Source organism: Lolium perenne, chromosome 7 (genome assembly GCF_019359855.2).
Source record: "Lolium perenne isolate Kyuss_39 chromosome 7, Kyuss_2.0, whole genome shotgun sequence".
Classification (NCBI taxonomy): Eukaryota; Viridiplantae; Streptophyta; class Magnoliopsida; order Poales; family Poaceae; genus Lolium; species Lolium perenne.
Window position 1 is genome coordinate 27,264,215 of NC_067250.2, and position 25,327 is coordinate 27,289,541.

The 25,327-nt window shown below is 44.1% G+C and overlaps 2 protein-coding genes across 3 annotated transcripts in view; one reads left to right on the forward strand and one right to left on the reverse strand.

The window, feature by feature from the left end:
• Nucleotides 1-1,520: 1,520 nt before the first annotated feature.
• On the forward strand, nucleotides 1,521-3,275 carry LOC127313560 (UDP-glucose flavonoid 3-O-glucosyltransferase 7). Its single transcript, XM_051344043.1, has one exon. It carries the CDS (start codon nucleotides 1,550-1,552, stop codon nucleotides 3,011-3,013), a length of 1,464 nt encoding a protein of 487 aa, XP_051200003.1. The 5' UTR covers nucleotides 1,521-1,549; the 3' UTR covers nucleotides 3,014-3,275.
• Nucleotides 3,276-6,290: 3,015 nt separating this feature from the next.
• The window catches only part of LOC139833161 (uncharacterized), a 75,081-nt gene continuing 56,044 nt past the window's right edge, over nucleotides 6,291-25,327 (reverse strand). The window contains exons 3-4 of one of the 2 annotated variants that reach the window (XR_011748359.1): nucleotides 7,262-7,383; nucleotides 6,291-6,941 (exon numbers count right to left, since the gene is read on the reverse strand). Coding sequence is in view for 1 of the 2 variants with exons in the window: in XM_071823344.1 (XP_071679445.1) it covers nucleotides 7,361-7,383 (23 nt within the window). In the remaining variant the exon portion in view is untranslated. Of the gene's footprint in view, nucleotides 7,384-25,327 lie in introns of both variants that reach the window. The other variant, XM_071823344.1, reaches the window with a different exon arrangement.

Below are 25,327 nucleotides of genomic sequence, written 5' to 3' on the forward strand. Positions count from 1 at the left end.
GCTTCGTACGTGCTAGAGGGCAACACGTTCTCCCCTGGAAGCATCTTCTTTATTATTTTCAGCAACTTTTCAAATCCCTTGTCAGAAGTACCATTCTCTGCCTTCCACTGCAGCAATTCCAGCGTGGTACCCAGCTTTTTCTGACCATTTTCGCAATTTGGGTACAACAGTTTGTTGTGATCCTCTAACATTTTCTCCAACTTCAACCTCTCCTTTTCATTTCCGCAGTTCATCTTCGCATCAAGAATGGCCCGACCCAAATCGTCATCCGGGTCATCAAAAATCGGCTCATCGAAAATGAGCTCTTCTTCAGCTTCATCTTCCCCCATTCTACTACCACCGTCTTCAGTGAATAAGCTGGGATAGTTGTCACTATCCTCTTCTTCTTCGTTGTCTTCCAATATAACTCCTCTTTCTCCGTGCTTGGTCCAACAATTATAGCTGGGCATGAAACCATTCTCCAGCAGGTGGACGTGAAGGGTCTTCGAGGTAGAGTAATCCTTCATATTCTTACAGAACTACATGGACAATACATGAAACCATTCGATCGCCTGTTTGCCTCAGCCACGTTGAGAAAATAATGCATGCCGATAATGAACTCGGGATGGCACCGGTCACCGTACATCCATTGTCGACTCATCTGCATTTTATATGTATATCAAAAATCATTAAGTACACAACATCATGGATATATGAGTGACCAACTTAATTAATATTCAAGTTCATCACATAAAACTAAGTTATTTTTATAAAAAAGAAGAGGGGCTCACCGAGGTGGTACCGTGCCGGCTAGGGGACGACGCTAGCGATCGACGGCGGTGAGGACGGGGATGATACTAATTAAAACCTACAAAACATACCATAATTTCAGCTCAAATTGCATATAAAAAAATAAAATCACTAACTTAGGCATTTCATCGAACACCTTGATTGCACTACAAAAATAGTACGAGTTAAAACTACCAAAGAACTGAGCTAAATTAGGAACGCCGGAAGGAAGGATGATATTGCTAACCCTTGGATAGATGTATGCCGTTAATCTTGTTAAAATGGTGGAGAAAAATAAAGATTATTGGAGTGTGTGAGAGGTGGAGAAAAATTTAGAGTGTGAGGAAGATGAGAAAAATGAGAGCCAGCAGGGGGCTCGGGACGAGCTGGGCGATTTTGATATGGCAGTACTTTTGGTACCGGTTCGTGTTACGAACCGGTACCAAAGGTCCAGCCCGGGCCCCACCACGCGTCTGAATTTTGGCCGAAGACCTTTCGTACCGGTTCCTAACACGAACCGGTACGAAAGCCCCTCCCAAACCGGTACGAAAGCCCCTCGCCCACCTGAGCCCTCAAACCGGTACAAATGGCCCCATTGGTACCGGTTCGTAAGGGAACCGGTACCAATGGCTTAGATGGATGTGAGGTTTTCTACTAGTGGTAGTAGTATATCAGAACAAGACCCTTAACACGCAAGTACATCAAGTTTACTTACATTAGAGTAACGCGCGCGTCCTGAATCAACTCGTGATCGATCACACGCACCTGTACGAGAAAGAAAATGGCCTCTACCACTACCAGCTGCGGCAAAGAGGAGAGGCTGCGCGTCCTGCTCATCCCCTTCTTCGCCAGCAGCCACATCGAACCCTTCACTCACCTCGCCATCAGCCTCGCAGCCTCCAGGCCCGACGGCGCCGTGGAAGCAACCGTGGCCGTCACGCCGGCGAACGTCCCAGTCGCCCAGTCCTTGCTGGAGCGTCGTGGACAGCACGGGCGTGTCAGGATCGCGACGTACCCGTTCCCGGCCGTGGATGGCCTCCCGAGGGGAATTGAGAACCTCGGCAAGGTCGCGGCGGCAGACGCGTGGCGCATCGACGTCGCTGCCATGAGCGACACCCTGATGCGCCCCGCCCAAGAGGCGCTCGTTAGGGCGCAGGCCCCGGACGCCGTCGTCACCGACGTGCACTTCGCCTGGAACGTCGCCATCGCGGACGAGCTCCGCGTGCCATGCGTCGCGTTCAGCGCCATCGGCGCCTTTTCCACGCTCGCCATGCGACGCCTCATGGACGACGACGATGCCGTCGTGGGCAAAGACGTCCTCACGGTACCTCGTTTTCCAGCCCCGGATATACTGGTACCCAGGATCGAGCTGCCGGACTTTCTGAGGAGCTCCTCTAGGAGCAGCGAGTTCACTGTTGTGTCGATTCCAGACTGCTTCGGCCTCGCCATGAACACGGCGCCACACCTAGAGCAGCAGTATTGCGAGATGTACGTAAGCGAAGGCCAAGCGAAGCGCGCCTACTTTCTTGGGCCGCTGTCGCTGGCGTCGTCACCAGCACCGGCCGCCGAGGTTCACGCCGGCGGCGTCCACTCGCCGTGCATCGGCTGGCTCGACTCGAAGCCAGACCGCTCGGTGGTGTACCTGTGCTTCGGAAGCCTGGCCCACGTCTCGCACGACCAGCTGGACGAGCTCGCTCTCGGGCTGGAGGCCTCGGGGAAGCCTTTCCTGTGGGTGGTGAGGGCGGCGGAAAAGTGGGCTCCGCCGGAGCGGTGGATGGGACGTGTCGACGGCAGGGGCTTGCTCGTCACGACCTGGGCTCCACAGACGGCGATTCTGGAGCACCCGGCTGTGGGCGCGTTCGTGACGCATTGCGGGTGGAACTCGGTGCTGGAGACGGTGACGGCCGGCGTGCCGGTGCTGACGTGGCCGATGGTTTTCGAGCAGTTCATCACCGAAAGGCTGCTCACAGAGGTCCTCAGGGTCGGAGAACGGCTGTGGCCGCATGGCGCCGGACGACGGAGTACCAGGTACCAAGAACACGAGGTAGTCCCGGCCGAGCACGTGGCGCGGGCGCTGACGGCGTTCATGTGCCCCGGAGGAGCAGGGGACGAGGCGAGGGACAGGGTGACGGAACTCGCCGCCAAGTCTCGAGCGGCCGTGGCGGAAGGAGGCTCCTCGCACGGTGATCTGCGACGCCTCGTCGATGATCTCATGGCAGCTAAGCTTGCAACAGGAACGAGCTAGCTAGCTGCTGGAAGGATCGACGATGATTTCGGTTGCCGATCATGGCCTCCTCGCTGGATCCATGTGACAGTGTTTGACCTAGCCCGTTCTTTCCTTCTATCCTTGTACTTTTTTTTTTCCATGAAACATGTCTTAACTTTATCTGAAATTTAGTAGCTGAATATATTTAAATTTAGATAAAGTTAAGATAATTTTGGGAGTGTCTAATTATCAGCTAGCTGATTTTTGATTTCGCCTTAAGTCAGATTTTGATTCTGACTCATCTCAGAAATCTCATTCGGCCTTCATTTGGTTTTCCCGTTGCATCAGTTAAGCACGTAAGTTCCCACTGATCCTCTTTCTGGTTTGGTTGTTGTTTTTCCGGTTTTTTTTCTTTTCAAACCCGAACCAGCTCCTTCATTTAGTCCCAATCATTAGTGGGCTTTATTCAAAATTAAATCTGATCTACATGAATTTTGACAAGGTTTTAATGAGCAATTTTTAGTACTCCATAGACACATCTAAATTTAGACAAATCTCATGTTTCATGGAACCGAGGGAGTATTTACATAGTACAAAAGAGAACGAAAAGAAAAAAAACATAAATAGACAATGGGAAATGTACTATATGGGCGAAACATTGAAGAGGCATAGTTCTGGAGCAACGAAAAGCAAAGCCTCTGGTAGCATGACCTAACACTCAGTTGCAAATGAGAGTTTCCCTTGAGAGAGGACTGCTGAGTTTGATATTGCATCTGGTGTAGAACAGGATTCTGAGTCTGTTGGAATTGCAAGGGAAACAGTGACTGTTTCGCAGGATTCCGAGCTCTAATTTATCCAGTGTTGCTGCCATTTGCTGCTATGTATCTGGTTTAAGACCCGGCAATCAAGTATCTATTTGTGGCTGCCATGGTGACACTCCAACAACCTGGAAGTTCAACGATTGATGCCCTCTATCCCCATCTCCAAGCCACATGAGATGAATAACGAGCAAAATCATCACTCTTGGAACCTGCACAAATGATATAGAACATAACTTGATTAAGAAATAGTTGGTTGAATTGTATAAGAGAAGCATATATACTGGCACTCCTGTCATGCATTGACCAGCCTACCATTGAACATAAATTACCGAACTATAATTCTTGAGTGGTAAATTTACAATAATTATTTAGCAGTATTTTTTCTCGAGACGTTAAGCGCCTATATTTTTTTCAAAGCAAATTGTCGATAGAAATCTTGAACACCACGGTAAGTACTATATATAAAGGTGGGATGCGCTTGCTCGCTCCACAATATTTCGGAGCATGAAGTGGCACATGAATGATGCCACTTTTTATAATGACTTTTTTATTTACTTTTTGACATAATTTTTTTAAAGTTTTCAATAGTGATTTTTCGCACAAATTCCTGGTGCGAAATATTCTATAGTAATTTAATTATCTGCCAGTAGTTTTTCACGGGAGTACAATTCTTTGTCGTGATTCTAATTTATCGCGTTAAATAATTTGTAGTAATTTTTCGCCATGTACTAACCACCTATTTTTTTTCCCGGAAGCAATTTCTATAGTTATTTTTCGTGATGTAGTAACCACCTATATTTTTTCATGGAAGCAATTCCTCGATAGAAATCTTGACCGTCAATGGTACCTTGATGATGTATACGATGAACCAGGCCATTAACTTCCTATTACCTATATAAAGGCCGGAGGCCTTTGCTCGCTCCACAGCGTTTGGGCACTGTTCATGTGCGTGAATAGTGCCACATGAACAGTGCCACGTTTTTTCTTTCTTTTGGCTTTTCTTTTTTAGTTTTTCTCAGTTATGTTTTAAAAAAATTATAGTAAATTTCTGCAGTGATTCGTCTATATGTTAGTAATAAATTACCGAACTATAATTCTTGAGTGGTAAATTTACAATAATTATTTAGCAGTATTTTTTCTCGAGACGTTAAGCGCCTATATTTTTTTCAAAGCAAATTGTCGATAGAAATCTTGAACACCACGGTAAGTACTATATATAAAGGTGGGATGCGCTTGCTCGCTCCACAACATTTCGGAGCATGAAGTGGCACATGAATGATGCCACTTTTTATAATGACTTTTTTATTTACTTTTTGACATAATTTTTTTAAAGTTTTCAATAGTGATTTTTCGCACAAATTCCTGGTGCGAAATATTCTATAGTAATTTAATTATCTGCCAGTAGTTTTTCACGGGAGTACAATTCTTTGTGGTGATTCTAATTTATCGCGTTAAATAATTTGTAGTAATTTTTCGCCATGTAGTAACCACCTATTTTTTTTTCCCGGAAGCAATTTCTATAGTTATTTTTCGTGATGTAGTAACCACCTATATTTTTTCATGGAAGCAATTCCTCGATAGAAATCTTGACCGTCAATGGTACCTTGATGATGTATACGATGAACCAGGCCATTAACTTCCTAATGGTAAATCTTTCACGGTGTATATTTCCGCGACTATAATTTTTCAACGGTGCTCAAGCGTAGTATATTTTACACGGATCATCAATTCTGGACAATAATTACCCGTCAATAGTTCTTTCCCGGTGCATAATTTTTTGGCACTAATTCGGGAAAATCCAACATTGGCCATCTTTTTTACATGGAGAAAACAGTGTTGTGCCCTTCTACCTTCCATCGGAAAAGTCTCGTTCACCTACGAAGACTAATATTGCCTTTTTATATGGTATCTTTAGAAAGGTATACTTACTTCACCCGTAGCCTCTTTCGGCCGGAGAAAATACTACTATCATCTTCTGTAGCAACTCCACAAACAAAAATACTCCACCATTCGCCGTTTTTCATATTACCCTCTTTTTCATCGATTAACGATTAGCTCTTACCTCTTTTATGATTCCTTCCTTTTAACCATCGAAAATGCCGATTCTAATAGCTAAGATTATTTTTACAATGATTCAAACAAATGACTTTACACTTTTATACTTCGTGTTTTTCCTCATAGAGGAATTAGACCCTTCTGCTTCTGCTTCTTCTTCTCAAAGTTGAGATCTATATTAAGGAAAAATATCTCGCTTGTGCTTTCTTTGCGAGGAAACGGCTTTATTTTTTCCACTTACACATATGGGCACTCGAAAAAAACTGAACCATGATGCTATAGTATCACTTTAACGTTTTTTGAATATTGCTTCCACACCAACACTTTTGTATTACTTGAGATAACACATACTATATATTATATTATTTCTAAAATATTATAACAAACAGTCTACTAGCAAAGGGCGCGGCGTGCCGCCGCGGCAAACTTCCTAGTGTCATGCATAGACAACAGCCCTTTAAAGCCCATAAAAGCTTCAGTCTGAAAAGATAGGCAGTTGGATACATCGGAAAAGTTGTCAACGACTCTGTTTCCCACAGTGAAAATCTCGGTTTGTCCTCACCAGCAGTGGACTCATGCGAACCAACCAAAAGCATTATACAAACCAAAATTAAGGCATTTTGTTTGAACGGGAAGGTAATTATTATTGAAAGTGTAGTTCTCACAAAGGGAACCATGAAGCATGTGGTACAAGATCTGAAGTGTAGTTCTACAAAGGGAACCATGAAGCATGTTGTAACATATTAATGAAACAAGAGACCAACAAGTATTCTGAAATCATGACACATTACCTTCACATAACGCCAATGTGAAGTTGGGCAACACATTGAGTCAAGATCACTTACGGTTCCCCGCAGAAAAAAAATCACTTAAGTTGTGATAGTTGATAGTAACCATGTATATGAAAGACCAAATAACTATCAGATCATAGTATTCATCATATTACTCGGTTTCAAAAAATTTACTTACCATCTGACACTTGAATCCTCTTGTCTAAAAAAGCATTCTAAACCACACTTCAACAGACACACGTGCGGTAAACAGATATGAAATATTTGGCCTGTGAAATGATAAATTCAGAAGGACTAGACCTGATAAAAAATGCCAATGTTAATTAGGTGTAAAAATAAGGTGGTATATTTGTTAAAACAGGTTTGTAATGAATATACTGAGTGTCATAGAAAATAGTGAAATGACAGTTTGTGGCTAAATCATGAGATATGCGTGTATTGCTTCATAGCACAGAATTCGACATAATTGTCTGAGGACGATTTGAGTGACGAATCAAAGAGAAGTTGGTTATTATTATTTCTGGCAAATATGGGGAAGTATTTGGTGTAATAAAAACAACAACCAGCGTAAAAGCATACAATTTGGTTGAAGTAGCCGGAATTATATGAATAACACTTACAAAGACACTCCAACCTGTAGCCAGGAGATGCCAAAGTCTAATAGAATTGGCCAACTAAGATTCAAAGATATCACACACCAGAATTCAATGCATCACCATTCACCAGCTTTGCAAGATGGGAACTACAATAGGTGAAGGATATTATCATTACAACATTTTACACAGAAAGTTCCTAACCAAGTAAGACCACACTTGAAATGAACAATCCTAGTGACTAAAAAGAATGCTAGAACCTTCTCGTCGAAAACTCGCATACATACTTATTGTCTAGAATTCTTAACAACAACTATTTTTTTACTTGTTCAATAATAAAACATAACCGTCTACGCATGTGAAAGATCGAGATGTCGCCTAGAGGGGGGGGGGGGTGAATAGGCAATTACAAACTCTTGCGGATTTGTCTTGTAAGAATGCGGAATTAAACTATCGTTTAGTTTACAAGCACAAACCCTAAATATGCTAAGCTCAACTAAGTGTAACAATAGCAACTAGAGCTAAGCTAGATAGGCACAAGATATATGTAGCACAAGTGATAGCAAGATATATGTACTTCCAGCACGATGGCTATCACAAGGAAAGAGAGCTCGGGTATAGAAATAACCGAGGCACGCGGAGACGAGGATGTATTCCCGTGTTCCCTTGCTTTGCAACAAGGTACGTCACGTTTGGAGGAGTGGAGGTCCCACGAAGGATTCCCCGCGCCACGAAGGCTCACCCTATTCTCCGAACCACACCCATGAAGGATCGTGGCCCTTTCCTTATGGTTAGCTTTTCCTCCGCTCCGGAGATGGCAAGCTCCACAACCACTTCACAAGCTCCACGAAGGAGAAGCCCGGGCCTCTTCACAATCTTCTTGAAGAGATCACCGGAGCACCAATCACCAAGCCAACTAGGAGGTCACCCTCCAAGAGTAACAAGCTCACGGTCTCTCACTCGAACAAATCGTGGTGGAGAGCTCAACACTATGCAATGATGCAAAGCAAGAACACCGGAGGTGTTCAAGTCCTTCACACTCAAATCCCACCAAAGCAACGAATGCTAGGATGAGATTGGAGAGGAAGAACAAGGGGGAAAGTCAACCAAACACTCCAAGATCTAGATCCCAAGAGATTCCCTCACTTAGAGAAGAAATGGTTTGGTGGAAGTGTAGATCCAGATCTCCTCTCTCAAATCCTCAAATATGAGCAAGAATGGTTGGAGGAATCAAGGGGGAGAGCAACACTACAAGAAAAGTTGCCATGGCCGACGAAGTTGAAGTCGCGCCGTGGTTGCTGGTGTACCATGGCCGATGATTTTGGGTCCCTCCGTGGTGCATGTCAAAACTTTTTTTTTCTCATTTTTGAGGCCACCTAGCCCGACGAAAGCGGCCAAAACGTCGCGTATGGTGGCTCGGGACGTGGTGCATCTCGAAATCTCGGGTTCGCCGGCCGAGTCAACGCAAATCCGCACCGCCGAGGGATGTAGGGCCCAGATGGCAGCCTCTCTGGCATTGTTTTTTTTCTCGATCGCGCCATCTCGTTCAACGTTCTCCGATCGAGCCGTTTACGATGCAGGATCATGGGTCCCGCATGTCATCCTCTATGAACCAAAATTCTTTCTATTCTTGGATTTTTTTGACCCCCTGATTTCTGGCTACTTCCTTTTTCTTTTGATCCCTTGCCGCCTTGGAAACGTTGAGACCGCTGCTGCTAAATGGGACCCGCATGTCATCCTCTATGTGCAATCAACTTTCTTTTCTTGGAGTTTTTTTTGGCACCTCAAATTTGGTCACTTGCCTTTTTCTTTCGATCCCCTGCCGCCTCTCAAACGGTGATACCGCTGCTGCTAACTGGGACCCGCATGTCATCCTCTATGTACTATAAAACTTTCTTTTCTTGAATTCTTTTTGGCACCTCATATTTGGTCACTTATCTTTTTCTTTCGATCCCCTGCCGCCTTGGAAACGTTGAGACCGCTGCTGCAAAATGGGACCCGCATGTCATCCTCTATATACAGTAAAATTTCTTTTCTTAGATTATTTTTGGCTCCTGATATTTGGTCACTTGCCTTTTTCTTTCGATCCCGTGCAGCCTCTCAAACGGTGATACCGCTGCTGCTAAATGGGACCCGCATGTCATCCTCTATGTACTATAAAACTTTCTTTTCTTGAATTATTTTTGGCTCCTGATATTTTTTCACTTGCCTTTTTCTTTCGATCTCATGCCACGTTTGAAACGTTGAGGAACCTGCAGGCTCATGGGACCCGCATGTCATCCTCTATGTACTATAAAAGTTCATTTTCTTGGTTTTTTTTCACCCTCTGATTTTTGGCAATTTCTTTTTTCTTTTGATCCCCTGCCGCCTCTCAAACGGTGATACCGCTGCTGCTAAATGGGACCCGCATGTCATCCTCTATGTACTATAAAACTTTCTTTTCTTGGATTATTTTTGGCACCTCATATTCGTTCACTTGCCTTTTTCTTTCGATCCCCTGCCGCCTCTCAAACAGTGAGACCGCTGCAGCTAAATGGGACCCGCATGTCATCCTCTATGAGCAATCAACTTTCTTTTCTTGGAGTTTTTTTTGGCACCTCATATTTGGGCACTTGCCTTTTTCTTTCGATCTCATGCCACGTTTGAAATGTTGAGGAACCTGCTGGCTCATGGGACCCGCATGTCATCATCTATGTGCTATAAAAGTTTCCTTTGTTGGATTTTTTTTCACCCTCTGATTTTTGGCTTGCCTTTTTCTTTTGATCCCCTGCCCCTTTGAAACGTTGAGTAAGCTGTTGGCTCAAGGGACCCGCATGTCATCCTCTATGTCCATCAACTTTCTTTTCTTGGATTTTTTTTCACCCCCTAATTACTAGCTACTTTCTTTTTCTTTTGATCTCAAGCCACATTACAAACATTGAGACCGTCGTAAAATGGGACCCACATGTCATCCTCTATGTACAATAAAGTTTCTTTTCTTGGATTATCTTTTGCTCCTGATATTTTGTCACTTGCCTTTTTCTTTCGATCTCATGCCGCCTTTGAAACGTTGAGTAAGCTGCTGGCTCATGGGTCCCGCATGCCATCCTCTACGAACAATAAAAGTTTCCTTTCTTGGAGTTATTTTTGACCCCTAATTTCTGGCTATTTGCCTTTTTCTTTTGATCTCCCCGCCCCTTTGAAACGATGAGGACGTCATATGTGTGTCGGTCCCACAAGTCATCCTCTATCAACAATAAAAGTTTCCTTTGATGGATTTTTTTGAACCCCTAATTAATTTCTGGATATTTCCTTTTTTTTTTTTCTTTGATCCCCGCCGCCTTGGAATCGTTGAGGATGCTGCCGCCTCATGGGTCCCGCATGTCATCCTCTCGTAACGGTAAATGTTTCTTTTCTTGGATATTGTTTACCAAATGATTTTTGGCTTATTTTTTCTTTCGATATCCCGCCGCCTTTAAAACGTTGAGGACGCCGCTGGCTCACGGGTCCCACATGTTAGCCTCTATGAACAATAAACGCCGAGGATGCCGCTGCCTCATGGGTCCCGCATGTCATCCTCTCGTAACGAAAATGTTTCTTTTCTTGGATTTTTTACCAACAGATTTTTGGTTTATTTTTTCTTTCCATCCCCCGCCGCCTTTAAAACGACGCTTGGCTCATGGGTCCCCGATGTCAGCCTCCCGTACAAGAAACATGTGATATCTTGATTATTTTGCAGACAATAAATGTTGTATTGCGCTCCGAGCTATTTCAACGGATAAATTAAATCTTTATTTTTACATAAACAAATTTATATGCTGAATCTCCTTGTTTTTGTTTTTGCGAAGCATAGGACTTTCCTGTTTTTTTAGAAAAATCCGAACTATCCTGTTTTGGAGTGGGCTGAAATTGTACGAGTCAAAAGGCCCAGCAGATAGTTCGAATGCCCGTATGTCCACATGCAGCCCAATTGAAATCGTTCTTTTTTGGATTTTTTCACCCCCGATTTCGGCTACTTCATTTTTCTTTTGGTCCTGTGCCGCCATGGAAACGTTGAGACCGCTGCTGCAAAATGGGACCCGCATGTCATCCTCTATGTACAGTAAAATTTCTTTTCTTAGATTATTTTTGGCTCCTGATATTTGGTCACTTGCCTTTTTCTTTCGATCCCGTGCAGCCTCTCAAACGGTGATACCGCTTCGCTAAATGGGACCCGCATGCCATCCTCTATGTACAATCAAGTTTCTTTTCTTGAATTATTTTTGGCTCCTGATATTTGGTCACTTGCCTTTTTCTTTCGATCTCATGCCACGTTTGAAACGTTGAAAAACCTGCTGGCTCATGGGACCCGCATGTCATCCTCTATGTACAATAAAACTTTCTTTTCTTCGATTTTTTTTGGCACCTCATATTTGGTCACTTGCCTTTTTCTTTCGATCCCCTGCCGCCTCTCAAACGGTGATACCGCTGCTGCTAAATGGGACCCGCATGTCATACTCTATGAACAATCAAGTTTCTTTTCTTGAATTATTTTTGGATCCTGATATTTGGTCACTTGCCTTTTTCTTTCGATCTCATGCCACGTTTGAAACGTTGAAAAACCTGCTGGCTCATGGGACCCGCATGTCATCCTCTATGTACTATAAAAGTTCATTTTCTTGGTTTTTTTCACCCTCTGATTTTCGGCTATTTCCTTTTTCTTTTGATCCCCTGCCGCCTTTGAAACGTTGAGGACTCTGCTGGCTCATCGATAAAACTTTCCTTTCTTGGAGTTTTTTTTACCCCCTAATTTCTGGCTACTTTCTTTTTCTTTTGATCTCAAGCCGCATTTGAAACGTTGAGACCGCTGCTGCTAAATGGGACCCGCATGTCATCCTCTATGTACAATAAAGTTTTCTTTTCTTGGATTATCTTTGTCTCCTGATATTTTGTCACTTGCCTTTTTCTTTCGATCTCATGCCGCCTTTGAAACGTTGAGTAAGCTGCTGGCTCATGGGTCCCGCATGTCATCCTCTACGAACAATAAAAGTTTCCTTTCTTGGAGTTATTTTTGAACCCTAATTTCTGGCTACTTCCTTTTTCTTTTGATCCCGTGCCGCCTTGGAAACGTTGAGACCGCTGCTGCTAAATGGGTCCCGCATGTCATCCTCTATGTACAATAAAATTTCTTTCTTCGATTATTTTCGGGTCCTGATATTTGGTCACTTGCCTTTTTCTTTCGATCTCATGCCGCCTTGAAACGTTGAGGAAGCTGCTGGAGCATGGGTCCCGCATGTCATCCTCTATGAACAATAAAAGTTTCCTTTCTTGGAGTTATTTTTTACCCCTAATTTCTGGCTACTTCCTTTTTCTTTTGATCCCCTGCCGCCTTTGAAACGTTGAAGACTTTGCTGGCTCATGGGTCCCACATGTCAGCCTCTATGAACAATAAACACTTCCTTTCTTGGAGTTATTTTGTACCCCTAATTTCTGGCTATTTGCCTTTTTTCTTTCGATCCCCAGTCGCCTTCTAAACGTAGAGGACGCGGCTGGCTCGTGGGTCCCAGATGTCAGAAGTACAATAAACCTCTCCTTTGTTGGATTTATTTTTCACCCTCTTATTTTGGCTATTTCCTTTTTCTTTTGATCCACTGCCGCCTTGGAAACATTGAGTAAGCTGCTGACACATGGGGCCCGCATGTCATCCTCTATGTACAATCAACTTGCAAGATCTTCGAGCGAAAGAGCTTGTATTAGTGGGACCCATATGTCAACCTCTATGTACAATAAAAGTTTCCTTTCTTGGATTATTTTTAGCTCCTGATATTCGGTCACTTTCCTTTTTCTTTCGATCTCAAGCCGCCTCTGAAACGTTGAGTAAGGTGCTGGCTCATGGGACCCACATGTCATCCTCTATGTACAATAAAGTTTCTTTTCTTGGATTTTTTTACCCCTGATTTTTGGTCACTTGCCTTGACGCTGCTGGCTCATGGGTCCCACATGTCAGCATCTATGAACAATAAACCTTTCCTTTGTTGGATTTATTGTTTACCCCTAATTTCTGGCTATTTGCCTTTTTCTTTTGATCCCCACCGGCCTTTGAAAACGTTGAGGAACCTGCTGGCTCATGAGACCCGCATGTCATCCTCTATGTACTATAAAATTTCTTTTCTTGGTTTTTTTTTCACCTCTGATTTTTGGCTATTTCCTTTTTCTTTTGATCCCCTGCCGCCTTGGAAACATTGAGTAAGCTGCTGACTCATGGGACCCGCATGTCATCCTCTATGTACAATCAACTTTCTTTTTTGGAGTTTTTTACCCCTAATTTCTGGCTACTTTCTTTTTCTTTTGATCTCAAACCGCATTTGAAACGCTGAAACCGTCGCCAAAATGGGACCCGCATGTCATCCTCTATGTTCAATTAGTTTCATTTCTTGGATTATTTTTGGCTCCTGATATTTGGTCACTTGCCTTTTTCTTCCGATCTCATGCCGCCTTTGAAACGTTGAGTAAGCTGCTGGCTCATGGGTCCCGCATGTCATCCTCTACGAACAATAAAAGTTTCATTTCTTGGAGTTATTTTTTACCCCTAATTTCTGGCTACTTTCTTTTTTCTTTTGATCCACTGCCGCCTTTGAAACGGTGAGGATTCTGCAGACTAATACATGCTTTTTCTCTCCAAGATCTTGCAAGTTGATAGATTAAATCATGGAATTATTAGGATATGTTTTAAATTTCAAATCCACTTTATGAATTATTAAAAATACCGTTATCCATGTGGGTATGGAGCGAACAAGGATTTTCATATTGGGCATGAGCAGTTTCAAAAATTGGAACCCAATAATTCAAAATAAATAAAAACAACTTTTATGTAGAATCTCCGCGTTTTTTTCTTTTGCCATTCATAGGATCTGTGTTTCATTAGAAAAGGGCCGAAATTGCATGAACAAGAAGGCCCATTTGTAGTTATTGGGCTTCGACAAATGAGCAAGTAGGCCGAGAGCAATTACCATGTAGATGGCCGTTGGCAACCCAAAGTGAAATATTGGGCCCAACAGGGAAAGGCTGAACAGTACTATTTTCTAATTGGAAGGTGGTACATGGCATAATCCTGCCAAAAAAAAAGATGGACACGGGTTGCTGAAATTTGCCCATCTGCGCCTAATATCGCCGCCGCGGCTCCGCTTCCGCCGCCGCCGCCATGCCTCGTCTCGCGTCGAGCTCGCGGTACTGCCGCGTCTCGGGCATGGGGTACCGCGGCGTCCGCGCGCGCCCCAAAGGTACGTATTACGCGGAGATACGTGACGGCGGCGAGCGCATCGGCCTCGGCACCTACGAGACCGCGCACGAGGGCGCGCGCGCGTACGACGCCGTGGCGTGGCGGCTCGGGCGCCCGCGATCGTCGATGAATTTCCATGACGTGTGGACGCGCCAGCAGGCCGAGGATCTCGCGCCGCCGCCGTACATCGTTAGACAGAGGAACAAGACCGCCGCCGCGAGACGGAGCGCCGTTTGCGCATCGCCGAGCGGGACGAGCGCGCGGCGCGCGAGTGGGTGGCCCGCTTCCCCGAGGACGTTGCCGCCGAGAACGAGCACTTCCGCAGACGGAGGGCGGAGAAGGGAATGAGGCGGGCAGCGAAGAAGGAGGACCGCGCACGATGGAGGTCGGAGAAGGCGACGAAGCGGGCCTTCATCGAAGCGCAGCTCGCCGGGCCGACCACCATTGGCGAGGACGACCCCCGTTGGATTGACCTCTTCTCGTCGGATCCGGTGTCGGGCACGACACCGGACTCGTCAGATGTCGAGTTTTAGTTTAGTTTTATCGCACTACTTTGTAAAAATATGAACTACGGAGTATCTATCAAGCTAATTTTATCCTATTTTATGTCTATTTCTAGTCTTTGTTTGATCTTCTGTTTTACTGCACTCTATTTTTCATTATATTCTGTTTTTGGCGCTGCATTTATAGCGCCTCTAAAAATACGCTGTTTCAGCCCTGCATTTGGCCGCCACAGTTTGCAGCTTCCGGTGAAGCTATTGCCGGCTCCATGCGCAGCATCAGCCATTCAGCCCACAGCGCCAAAATATAGAGCCACTGCTGGAGTTGCTGTAATATGTTTGTCAGCAGGAGCTTACCTAATTAGTTAAAAAAGATGTTCAGCGTGGGATTCGAAAAAAGATCTTCATGTTTTTTTCCTAGCTATCCTAGTTCGGACTTTTTATTGTGTTGGCTAGTGCATGAAGCTTGACACCTGTATTATGTGATCCTGATATGAGGATAAGAACACCTTCAGCTTGCATTGCTAATGGTGTCTACCGGCAGCGGTGGCGTACATTCAATGGAGACTGATGCAAGAGAGTTGGTACCGGTGAGCCCGCACTTGACATCATCGTGCCACCTGAAGTAGGTGGTGTATTGGGATTAGACTGATAAGCATAGCACCTTGCAAAGAACAAGATGATGCTAGTGTTGGTTAACGTGATTTTACGCCAAAAGTCATGTATGCTCACTGTGTGCCGTACCTAGTTTGGATATAGTGTTGTCACCCTTTTGTGGTTTGGTGTTTGTCCAACAGAGAAAGCTACTCTTTTCCCGTGTAAGTGTTATTATGTGAACAAAAGTTGTGTGTACATATATATCGGTCAGAGAACCAAGATTGCATATTCTTGCCTGGTTATAACACATAAGTCATAATAACAATTAAAGAGAAAAGGAACATTTGCCTTTGCAATGTGATTGTGCCAAGTAGATTAGACAACCAACCACAAACATTACAGGTCAACAGCCAAACGCATGTGAAAGTCCTAAGGTAAGCTCCATAATACATATTGAAACCAAAAGCCTAGAAACCATAAGAAAGGTAGCTCCACATCACGCTCACGACAGCAGCATACCGATCATAAAACATATATCAAGTCAGGACAGCTGCACCACCGGGTAAGCATCCATGGGGTCCGGCTCAAGAGCGAAGACTGTGTGAATGCTGCAAAATGTGGCTCTTGCCTCACCCCACCCATACATCTTATCATGGAACCTTACCAAATCAGCATGAATCATCTTGATATAAACATAGCTCCTCTCTCCATGCTGATGGGATTGAACAATGCGCCCGTTGCAGTGCTTCAGCTTGTCAAACAGTATGCAGGAGATGACGAAGCATGCTGGCTGGTCTTTTGTAGTGACAATGGCTTGGAGTAGCTGGTCCTGTGAACCACCCAACTAGATCTTTAGAGCTTGAAGGACAGTCCGTGCTATATAAGCTACCGTTGCTGACTTCAGCTCAGGTTCAGGTGAATGACAGCTGACATCTTGTCCTAGAGATGCAGATCCTTCTTGATCAGATTCAGCGGAATCATCACCACTACTTACAAAAGGCCAGGTTCTACAGAAGGCACATGAGGTACATGCTCCAGTTCATAGGAGTCGGGTGGGACAGCACCGTTTGCTGAAATCTCTACAATACCAGCTCCATGTAGACCACTAGTCTCTACAGAGGGTAAACCACCAATATCCACTTCAGAGGATTCTCGTGGCACGACACCTTTCGCTAGAGGCTCTACCCTACCAGCTCCAGGTCCACCACCGGTCGATCTGTGGGCATAGTCATGACGGGTTCTACCAATACAAAACCTCCTTCGGGTGCAGGATCATCGCAGCAACTCCAGCATCAGCACCAGCTTAAATCGGTCTTGACAATAGGTAAACCGTTTTGCTCCGCTTCGTAGAATTCCCGTGGCACGACACCGTTCACTAGAGGCTCTACACTAGCAGCTCCACTGCACCACCAGTTTCTACAGCAGGGGTAAACCCAATCCACAACCTTCGTCATGTGGCACGATGATGCTGTATAGGCTCATCAGTACCAGGTCCAGCTGCATCAGTCTCCATATACAGTAAACAAGGTGGCGTCGGAGGTTTAAAAGACTGGCATGCTATTTCACCTTTGTCATCAGACAATATAGAGTTTTCTTCAACTCTATGTTTCTGCAATAATAAGCACATGAACAGAAATTAGACCAGAGCATCTAGCCATCTAACAGGGGCAGCGGCAAAACAAGCGTCGGTCCATATGTTTACCTTGTCATCTCGGGATATCGTAACACACGTATTTAGAAGTCATTTCACATAGCATCCGCTTTTTCGTTCCTTCCCCTACGTCCATCCTGGAATAAGTAATACTATTGATCACATAAAACTAATTAATCAAATATATGCATATGTTGAGAAGTTTGCACGGCAAATTGTGGATTCTCGCTTTATCACCTACGAATCGTCGTTCTATATATTTACCTTGTTATCTGGGATATCGAAGTCACAGAATGAGAAGTCATCTCACTAAGTATCGGTTTTTTCGCTCTTTCCTCCATCCATCTCGCAATAAGAAGTACTATTGATCACATAAAGCCAATTCATTGAATATATGCATATGTTGAGAAGTTTGCACAACAAATTGTGGATTCTACTTCCAATCACCAAGTAATCTCGTGAGAAATGCATGATCAAGATATGTTTCTCCCTCTTGATCGACATCTGCATCTCCATTAAGACTAATCATCGTGCGATGGTGCTAGCGCATACACTTCCAATCACCAGACAAGCAAAAAATTGTTGGTTCTAGTAATGCTTAATCAGCAGTGGCCATGGAACGACCACAGATCGACCAAGCAAAAAAAAATAAATCATCAGCCTACTGACCACCAGGCAAAAGAAACTAGGCCCATACATGGCCTCACAAATCATCATCAAACGTCGATCAAACTAGCAAGTTTGAACATGGATTACTAATTTATTTTCTGATAAAGTGAGTATATTAATATCGAAAGATATTGATTACACTGAGCCTCTGCAACAACGCAATACCTTACTGGTAGTACGGATGCACATGGATTCCTAATACTCCCTCTGTTCGGTTTTAATTAGTCGACGCGAGGGAGAGAAGAAAATGAACTGTCGATGCTTTCAACTAGAGTCAATTAAATACGAACGGAAGAAGTACGTAGTAGTATTGACAAATATCCGGATCTAGTCTAAAAACAAATTGGCATGTAAATCCTAGTAGTCTACTAAACTAGGATCAATACCCTAGATTAGGGTTGCAAGCGGCGTCCGCGAATCGTCCCGCAAAGCAGAAAATTAGAGCAAATAGTGGTTGAGATTAGAGCAGATTTAAAGCACTCGCACTGAAACTAGCTAGCCCGCTACCCACCCCGCTTGACACCCTGCCCTAGATGTGAATCTACACCAAATATTCAAACAAGGATGAGCAACCGCCAATAAAATTTTATCCGCACATCATCATCTCTACCATACACAAGGGTATGGTGATTTCACATACATCCATTGTTGCCGCGGGACGAGGATGAGTGATGCGCCGCGGAGAAGGTGCCTCACGCCTCTGTCACCGCCGCCGTCGAAGAGGAAGTCGAAGCCGCGCGATTGTGGTCCGTCGCCGATATGGAGGTGGAGCTACTAGGGAAGAGATGGAGGTGGAGGTGGAGAGGGGGTGATGGTTTGTACTAGTGGCGGCCGGTGAGGTAGTTATAAATACAGCCTCTCTCTCTTTTTTGGCAAGGAATGCAGCTTCTCTTGGAAGGCAACGAGGCAACGCACTCCAGATTTCGTATATTACTATAATAATATGGGCGGAGAAATTTGGACGCATCTGTGTTGTCTTGTCAAATGAATCACCAGGATTTGCTTTTAGTACTCCAGATTTGGGCGACCCAAGGAAGTAGAGATAGTAATGTATGCCATCTAGCTGCACGCTATCAAATCAAATAAATGGTCATGCCATTTACTTTTAAGATGGTGCAGCAGTTATTCTGACCAAAGAAACATGCACGTCACTGATTATTTCGATGGGTATACATTTACCGTCCGCTAGCAAAGATTGTTTGGCACATTGTTCTTATGGCTTTCAACATCACACCCCTTAATAATATTATTAATCAATGTTTGGGCAATCAATTGAGTGTGTTAATAAAAAATTAAAACCCACAAATCCAACTGTACTATTTTTAGGGCCATATGAAGGACAAGGAATGATTTTAAATGCCATATGGAGTACCTCCAACCATGTGAAATATGGTTCACATGCAGGTGATACCCATGGCTTCGCATTGGATCTGTATATTGTCCTACATACAGTCAACTATGAAGTACCACGATTTGGTTTTTGGGTGCAACCGGCTAGAGAATGATGCACGGGTTTGTACAGCCAATACAATTCACATTAAGATTTTCTGATAGGATGTTGATGTGTATATGTAAGAATCATACACTAGAATGTCTTCTATGTTTAGATGGTTGATCTACGTTTATACTTTCTGTGAACCATGAGGTTAAGACCTTTGTACTCTAATAAAGATTGCTAAATAACAGTATATATGTATGCCTCTAGGGACACTGAAACAGCCAAACAACCATGCATGTGCATAGACCGTATTTAATCAAATTAAAAGAAGCACCTCGGTTCATGCAAATAGCATCAGTTAATCACCTAAGTCCATTAGCTATAAATAGTTAAATAGGAGTCAAGACCAACTGAGCTAGCTAGTAGTATGATCCTACTATTACATAAATATCCCTAACTCTGATTGTCTTTGTTTCAGTCCAGCGCGTTGGTGTAGCTTGGGATGAACCAAAACCCCGTATGCCAGTTGGCCCCTGGACCGCTGCTTGAGAAAGAGATGCTTTGGTGGTCTTCGCCATTTAGACTGAAGCGGAAAATTTCTTGATGTGATGTGTCAAACTGAGAGCCAATGGTCTGAGGCGTGGTGTAGATGCAGTTTCTTCTTGTCAAATATCCTGGGGGAAATGTTGCACCACCCACTGGCATGAAAATCGGATAGTTCAACCCAAGGAACATAGAATAATCTCCAAGATTAGTAACCCTTTCCCACGGGTTGGCTGGAAGTAACCGACTAGTGTCATTCGAGAATACAATGCAGGTATACCCCGAATAGCTGTGAACAGCGCGACCGCAGTGGACAGAAGGGGTACTATCATAATAATACATTGGAGCACCGTCAGCGTCAAAATCCATTACGCCACGTGCATAGACCAGGAGAAGTCTAGAACGATCTTGAGATCTTGCCAGCCACCACGTACGACTATTAGAGTCAAAATCATCATAGCCATCAAATCCAGCCGTCCGCGGAATGAATGGAGCAGGGAGAACTATAGGACCTTGAAAAAGGAAAGAGCACGTCACATAAAAATATATTTCATGATTTATCTACTAGTGATATTGATTTGATATTGGGATGCCAATACTAGTACTTTAAAAAATAATGGTCGAACATAAGATGGTTTGAAATATATTTCGAACATCTTGGTAAAACTTCATATGGATTAAAAACATGTTCCCCAAAATATTGGTCCAAATTTTAGATGGTTTGAATATAGTACTCCTTATTCTCTAGAACCGGGGGAATATAAACAAATGAAAGTCTTTATCAATATTGCATGGCAACTTTATTGATTCTATTTCTACTCTACCTTAAATTTTCTAGGGAATAATAATAAAGAAACTTAATTACTAGGGGGCCTTTTTCCTAAGGAACAACATGCACATTAGACCATACTAAAATTCCTATAGATGTTAAATTCTAAATATGTCCATACCACAAGAGGGTTATGGTGTGCGCCTATGGAATTCCTTTAAGCCAAAAGATGCCAAGACAGTTCAACAAATAAGAGGTGAAATACTATATAAGTTACGTATATAAAAAAGATAGGGAGGAAATGTTACCAAATTGATTAGGATCCCATGCATAAACATTTCCAAGCTCAGTAACGGCGAACACAAGTCCGTTATGTATAATTGCATCGCAAAGATATGGCGCCGCATCGAAACTGGTTTTCAAGAAATATCCATGTACGAGGATATTCGCCATGGAGGTAGGCAATTGGAAAGTCGAAGATTGCGACAAGGGAGAAATCTTTATACCCCTAGCAGCTGTAGGAACTTGGCAAATAGCTATCTTCTCAGCTTGAATAGCAGAACGCTGATACTCGAATATAAGTGGATTGCGTGTGGTTTCCAACTTCTTCCTCAAAGATGGAAGCTTAATCTTGCGATGAGTGTAGACATTGAGGAGGTTCCACTTGCCTTCGGGGCCAACCATGGCAATCTAATCTCCATTGGCGCCTGCCCGCTCCTCATCCTTACCGTGTGGCATTAGGCCATCATAGGAGAACCTGTCCAGCGGCAGTAGTTTGCACTTGCTGTGCACCGGAAAATCCTCCTTGAACACCCATGGTTTATCCGCCGGGTCACAACAGAGAACACACGGAAGGCCAAACGGCTGAGAAGCAGGCAGAGTGGCACTGTATTTGGCTGACTGAAGAATACTTTTGGAGGAACCGACTAGGGACGCGGCGGTGATGGCGTCGCACTGGCTGATGAGCACTTCAAGGGGGCCTTCCGTAAACACCTTGTGAAACAGCCCAGATCCACAGACCCTGCTCGATTTCGCCATCGCAATGAGGCAGGTGGTACAATGGGGTTGGTATTTTCTTGGGAGATCTACTGATTCGAACTTTGGGAGAGAGATGGCGATCAATGGCGGCAGGTGGGGGTTTGAGTTGGAGAACAGAGGCTCTCAAACTGGGCACTGCTGGATAGGATGCGAAAGCGCCATGGCGGAGATGCATGCGCGTGCTATGGAAGCTGGGCGGAGTGGGGATAGACGACGGAGGTGAACCGAGACGCTCCTCCTCTTATGCATATACTGCCTACTGCAGTTTCGAGGAGAGTGTGAATGTGTTCAAAAAAAGAGGAGAGTGTGACTGTGACCCGACACCCGAGTAGGAGCAGACGGACTATAGGAGTAGCCCCATCATTACAGAACATTAATCGTGCTTCCTACAATAAATAAGTGAAACATCCTGTGCTTGTGTTGTCTAATCAAATCGATGGCCATGTCAGTATTATGGTGAACAAATAAAACAAATACACACCAACCTTGTTCTTTTTGCAACGTACACCAACCTAGCAAGGCATCAACCTTCTCGCCATCAACTACGACTCCGTGGCTCCGTCCCACCAAAGTTGTCTCAACTTTGTAAAAAAAAACGGTTTTGCTATGTCTCAGTCAACTGAGATTTTCTTAAGTCTAAGTCACTTACAAAAAAGTGCTTTGAGTTGCACTTTTCTGTTAAAAAAGTGCAATTGCACTTTTCTACCAGAAATGTGCAACTGGACCGAGTTGCACTTTTCTTTGAACTGCAGTTGCACTTTTCTCGAGGTGATCGAGACTTAAGAAAATCTCACTAACCGAGACATAGGCACACCCAAAAAAAAATACATCTATCCATCTAAATTTTAACAAAGGTGAGACACTTTTGGTGGGACCGAGGGAGTACAAAAAAACTTTACTAGTCCATGCTAGTATCGGCCACTAATTCAAATTTCAACTGAAGGCGTGCTATTTTATGGTCCTGAAAATTGCCAAAAAAAATACAACCCAAAAATGCAACAGATCCATGTTAAGGGGGTACACCCTACGCAATATACATTAAGAAACTTCAAACTTCAGCGACCTTGTAAGAATGCCCATGACAAAGGCAGTTTTGCCAAATTAGGAAGAGACGAAATATGAATTCAACCAAAGAAATCTAAACGAATCCTTAGACAATAGCATAGTTAACACGTTCGTAAAAAAATGAGGACTCCAACAGCACAACATTAGCAAGAAATACGCCATTTTAGTTTGAATTTGCAGTCACAGACAGATACTAGTAGTACGGCCAAACTACTATAATACTCCGAGCTGCATTCGAGCACTCCAACTAGCTAGCTAATAGTTCTGGAGTAGTAGTACTACTATACAAGTCCAAAATACATCCGAACGAACCCTACTTCGAACTAAACTACTCCCTCCGATCTTCGAGTAACTACATTGCAGTATGACTAAACGAAGATTATTGTATAACCTTCTTGTTGATGCAAACGCAGATAGGCAACACACGCTGCCCTCCATTCTGCTTCGCGTAACGGGGAGGCACTGCCAGGAAAGAAGTGAGCTGCTGCAACATGATCGAGCTAGGCATCGGGGAGCTCGTCGGCTCGATTACCGCCATCAAGGTGTCCGTCGAGAGGTCACTGGTCCCAGCCGTCGCCGGCGCCAGCGGACCAATCACCAAGAATGCGCCTTGTACATCGGAAACAAGCACGCGGCCGACCTGATGCACACACAGGACACAATGGTGGTCGGGCCGAGCGCGCCAACGGTGATGGCGAACACGCTACCGTCTTCTTCCCCACTGCCGATGAACAGGTGTCCCCGCGGTTGTACCGGAACACGAACTATGCACCAGGCGGGTATGCCATACTGGAACGTAAACACTGGGATGGAGTGGGATGCTTGGAGGTGTACCAGGAGCTCCCGCGGCGGGCCGGTGAAGCTGCAGCCGGTATTGATGGCCTCTGTGCAGCCGCACGGACCATGCGGGCACGCGATATAGTGCTTGTAGGACTCCGTGGAGGCGACCAAGCTCTGGCAGCCGACGCACTTGACCATTGCCCCAGATCGATTCGACGGCGGCAATCTTGCCCCAGATCGATTCGACGGCGGCAACCTCGCCGGCTGCTCGCACTTCTTGCACGGGTTCGGCGCAAGCTCGCCGACGCAGCGCCGACAGCCCATATGACCGCCCTTGCACTGCACGGAACAACGTACGTGGCATCAGTTATCATTGACATTTCTCACAGGTGAACCTAAGAATGAAATCGGAAGGGAGCGACCTTGGATATGGGGGGTTTGAAGGGCAGCAGGCAGAGGGGGCACAAGAAGAGGGCCTCCTCCATCTTCAGAGAAGAGTGATCGGGAAAACGAGAACGGGATGGGTTCTTTTTTTTATACATGCCTTGGAGTGGAGTATGGATACTACTCCGTACTACTTATAGGAAGAACTTCCTTGCTAAGAAACGGCGTCGGCCGTACGCAACCATAGATGCACCAGCGGCTCTGCAGTTTGTCAAAATAAAAGGACAGAGCTGCAGTGACTTGAAGTCTCCAAATCTCATTGTGACTTGGTGCCACCATCTACCAACCATTTGAGATCCAACGTTCCAAACTATCTCGTATTTCGAACCTAAAAACAAAAATTATGAAAAAAATCCAGTAAAATGTAGATGCCTTGTTCTAAAATCTGTGAATATTTCATCCCACTCGGACGATTAGTTTGTGATTAAAGAGCTTTTTACGTATACGAGCACTAGTTTAAACTAAATACTCCCTCTGATTCATATTAATTGACTTCAATATGGATGTATCTAGAACTAAAATGTGTCTAGTACATCCATATTAGAGTCAATTAATATGAACCGGAGGGAGTATATATTTGCTCACAAACCTTTGATTCAAATCGAATGAAACTTCACCAAAATATAAATCGAAATATGCACGATTAACTGGAAGTTCTTGAAATATTTCTGAGCAATTATAATAATTATTTAGTTTAAATTCTAAGTCGATCGCATACATTGGATCTGAGATGGATGGTGGATGGTGGCACCAAGTCACTGTGAGACTTGGAAGTATCAAGTCAGTGAAGCTCTATCCCAAAATAAAAGCTTCGTGAAGGGGGCAGTTTGGTTCAAAAAAGAAGACAGTGCCAAGCAGTTGTCAAACAATACCCATATAGTCAAATGTACCTCTGATTCAAATGAATTGACTCAATTTTGTCTAGATATATGGATGTATCAAGTCACTGAAGCTAAAATAAAAGCTTCATGAAGGGGGAAGTTTGGTTCGAAAAAAAATACAGTGCCAAGCAGCTGTCAAATAGTACCATAACGTCAAATGTACTCCCTCCGATTCAAACGAAATGACTCAACTTTGTATTTTGCATGTTAAAGGTTTTTCGTAAAACTTGGCCAATCTTAACATAGTTTGCCTTTCTAAAAAAGATATAAGCCCTAAGGCTCCTTTGATTCATAGGATGGGAAAACCATAGAAATATGAAAAACATAGGATTGAGATTTAATGGCTAGTTGAATCATATAGGAAGATGAGTTGTGTTTGATTGTGCCAAAGGAAATTTTCCATGAGGTATGACCTAATGTTTTATTCTTATAGGATTTGCACTGCAAGATTCCTATAGGATATGTTCCTATGAATCAAACA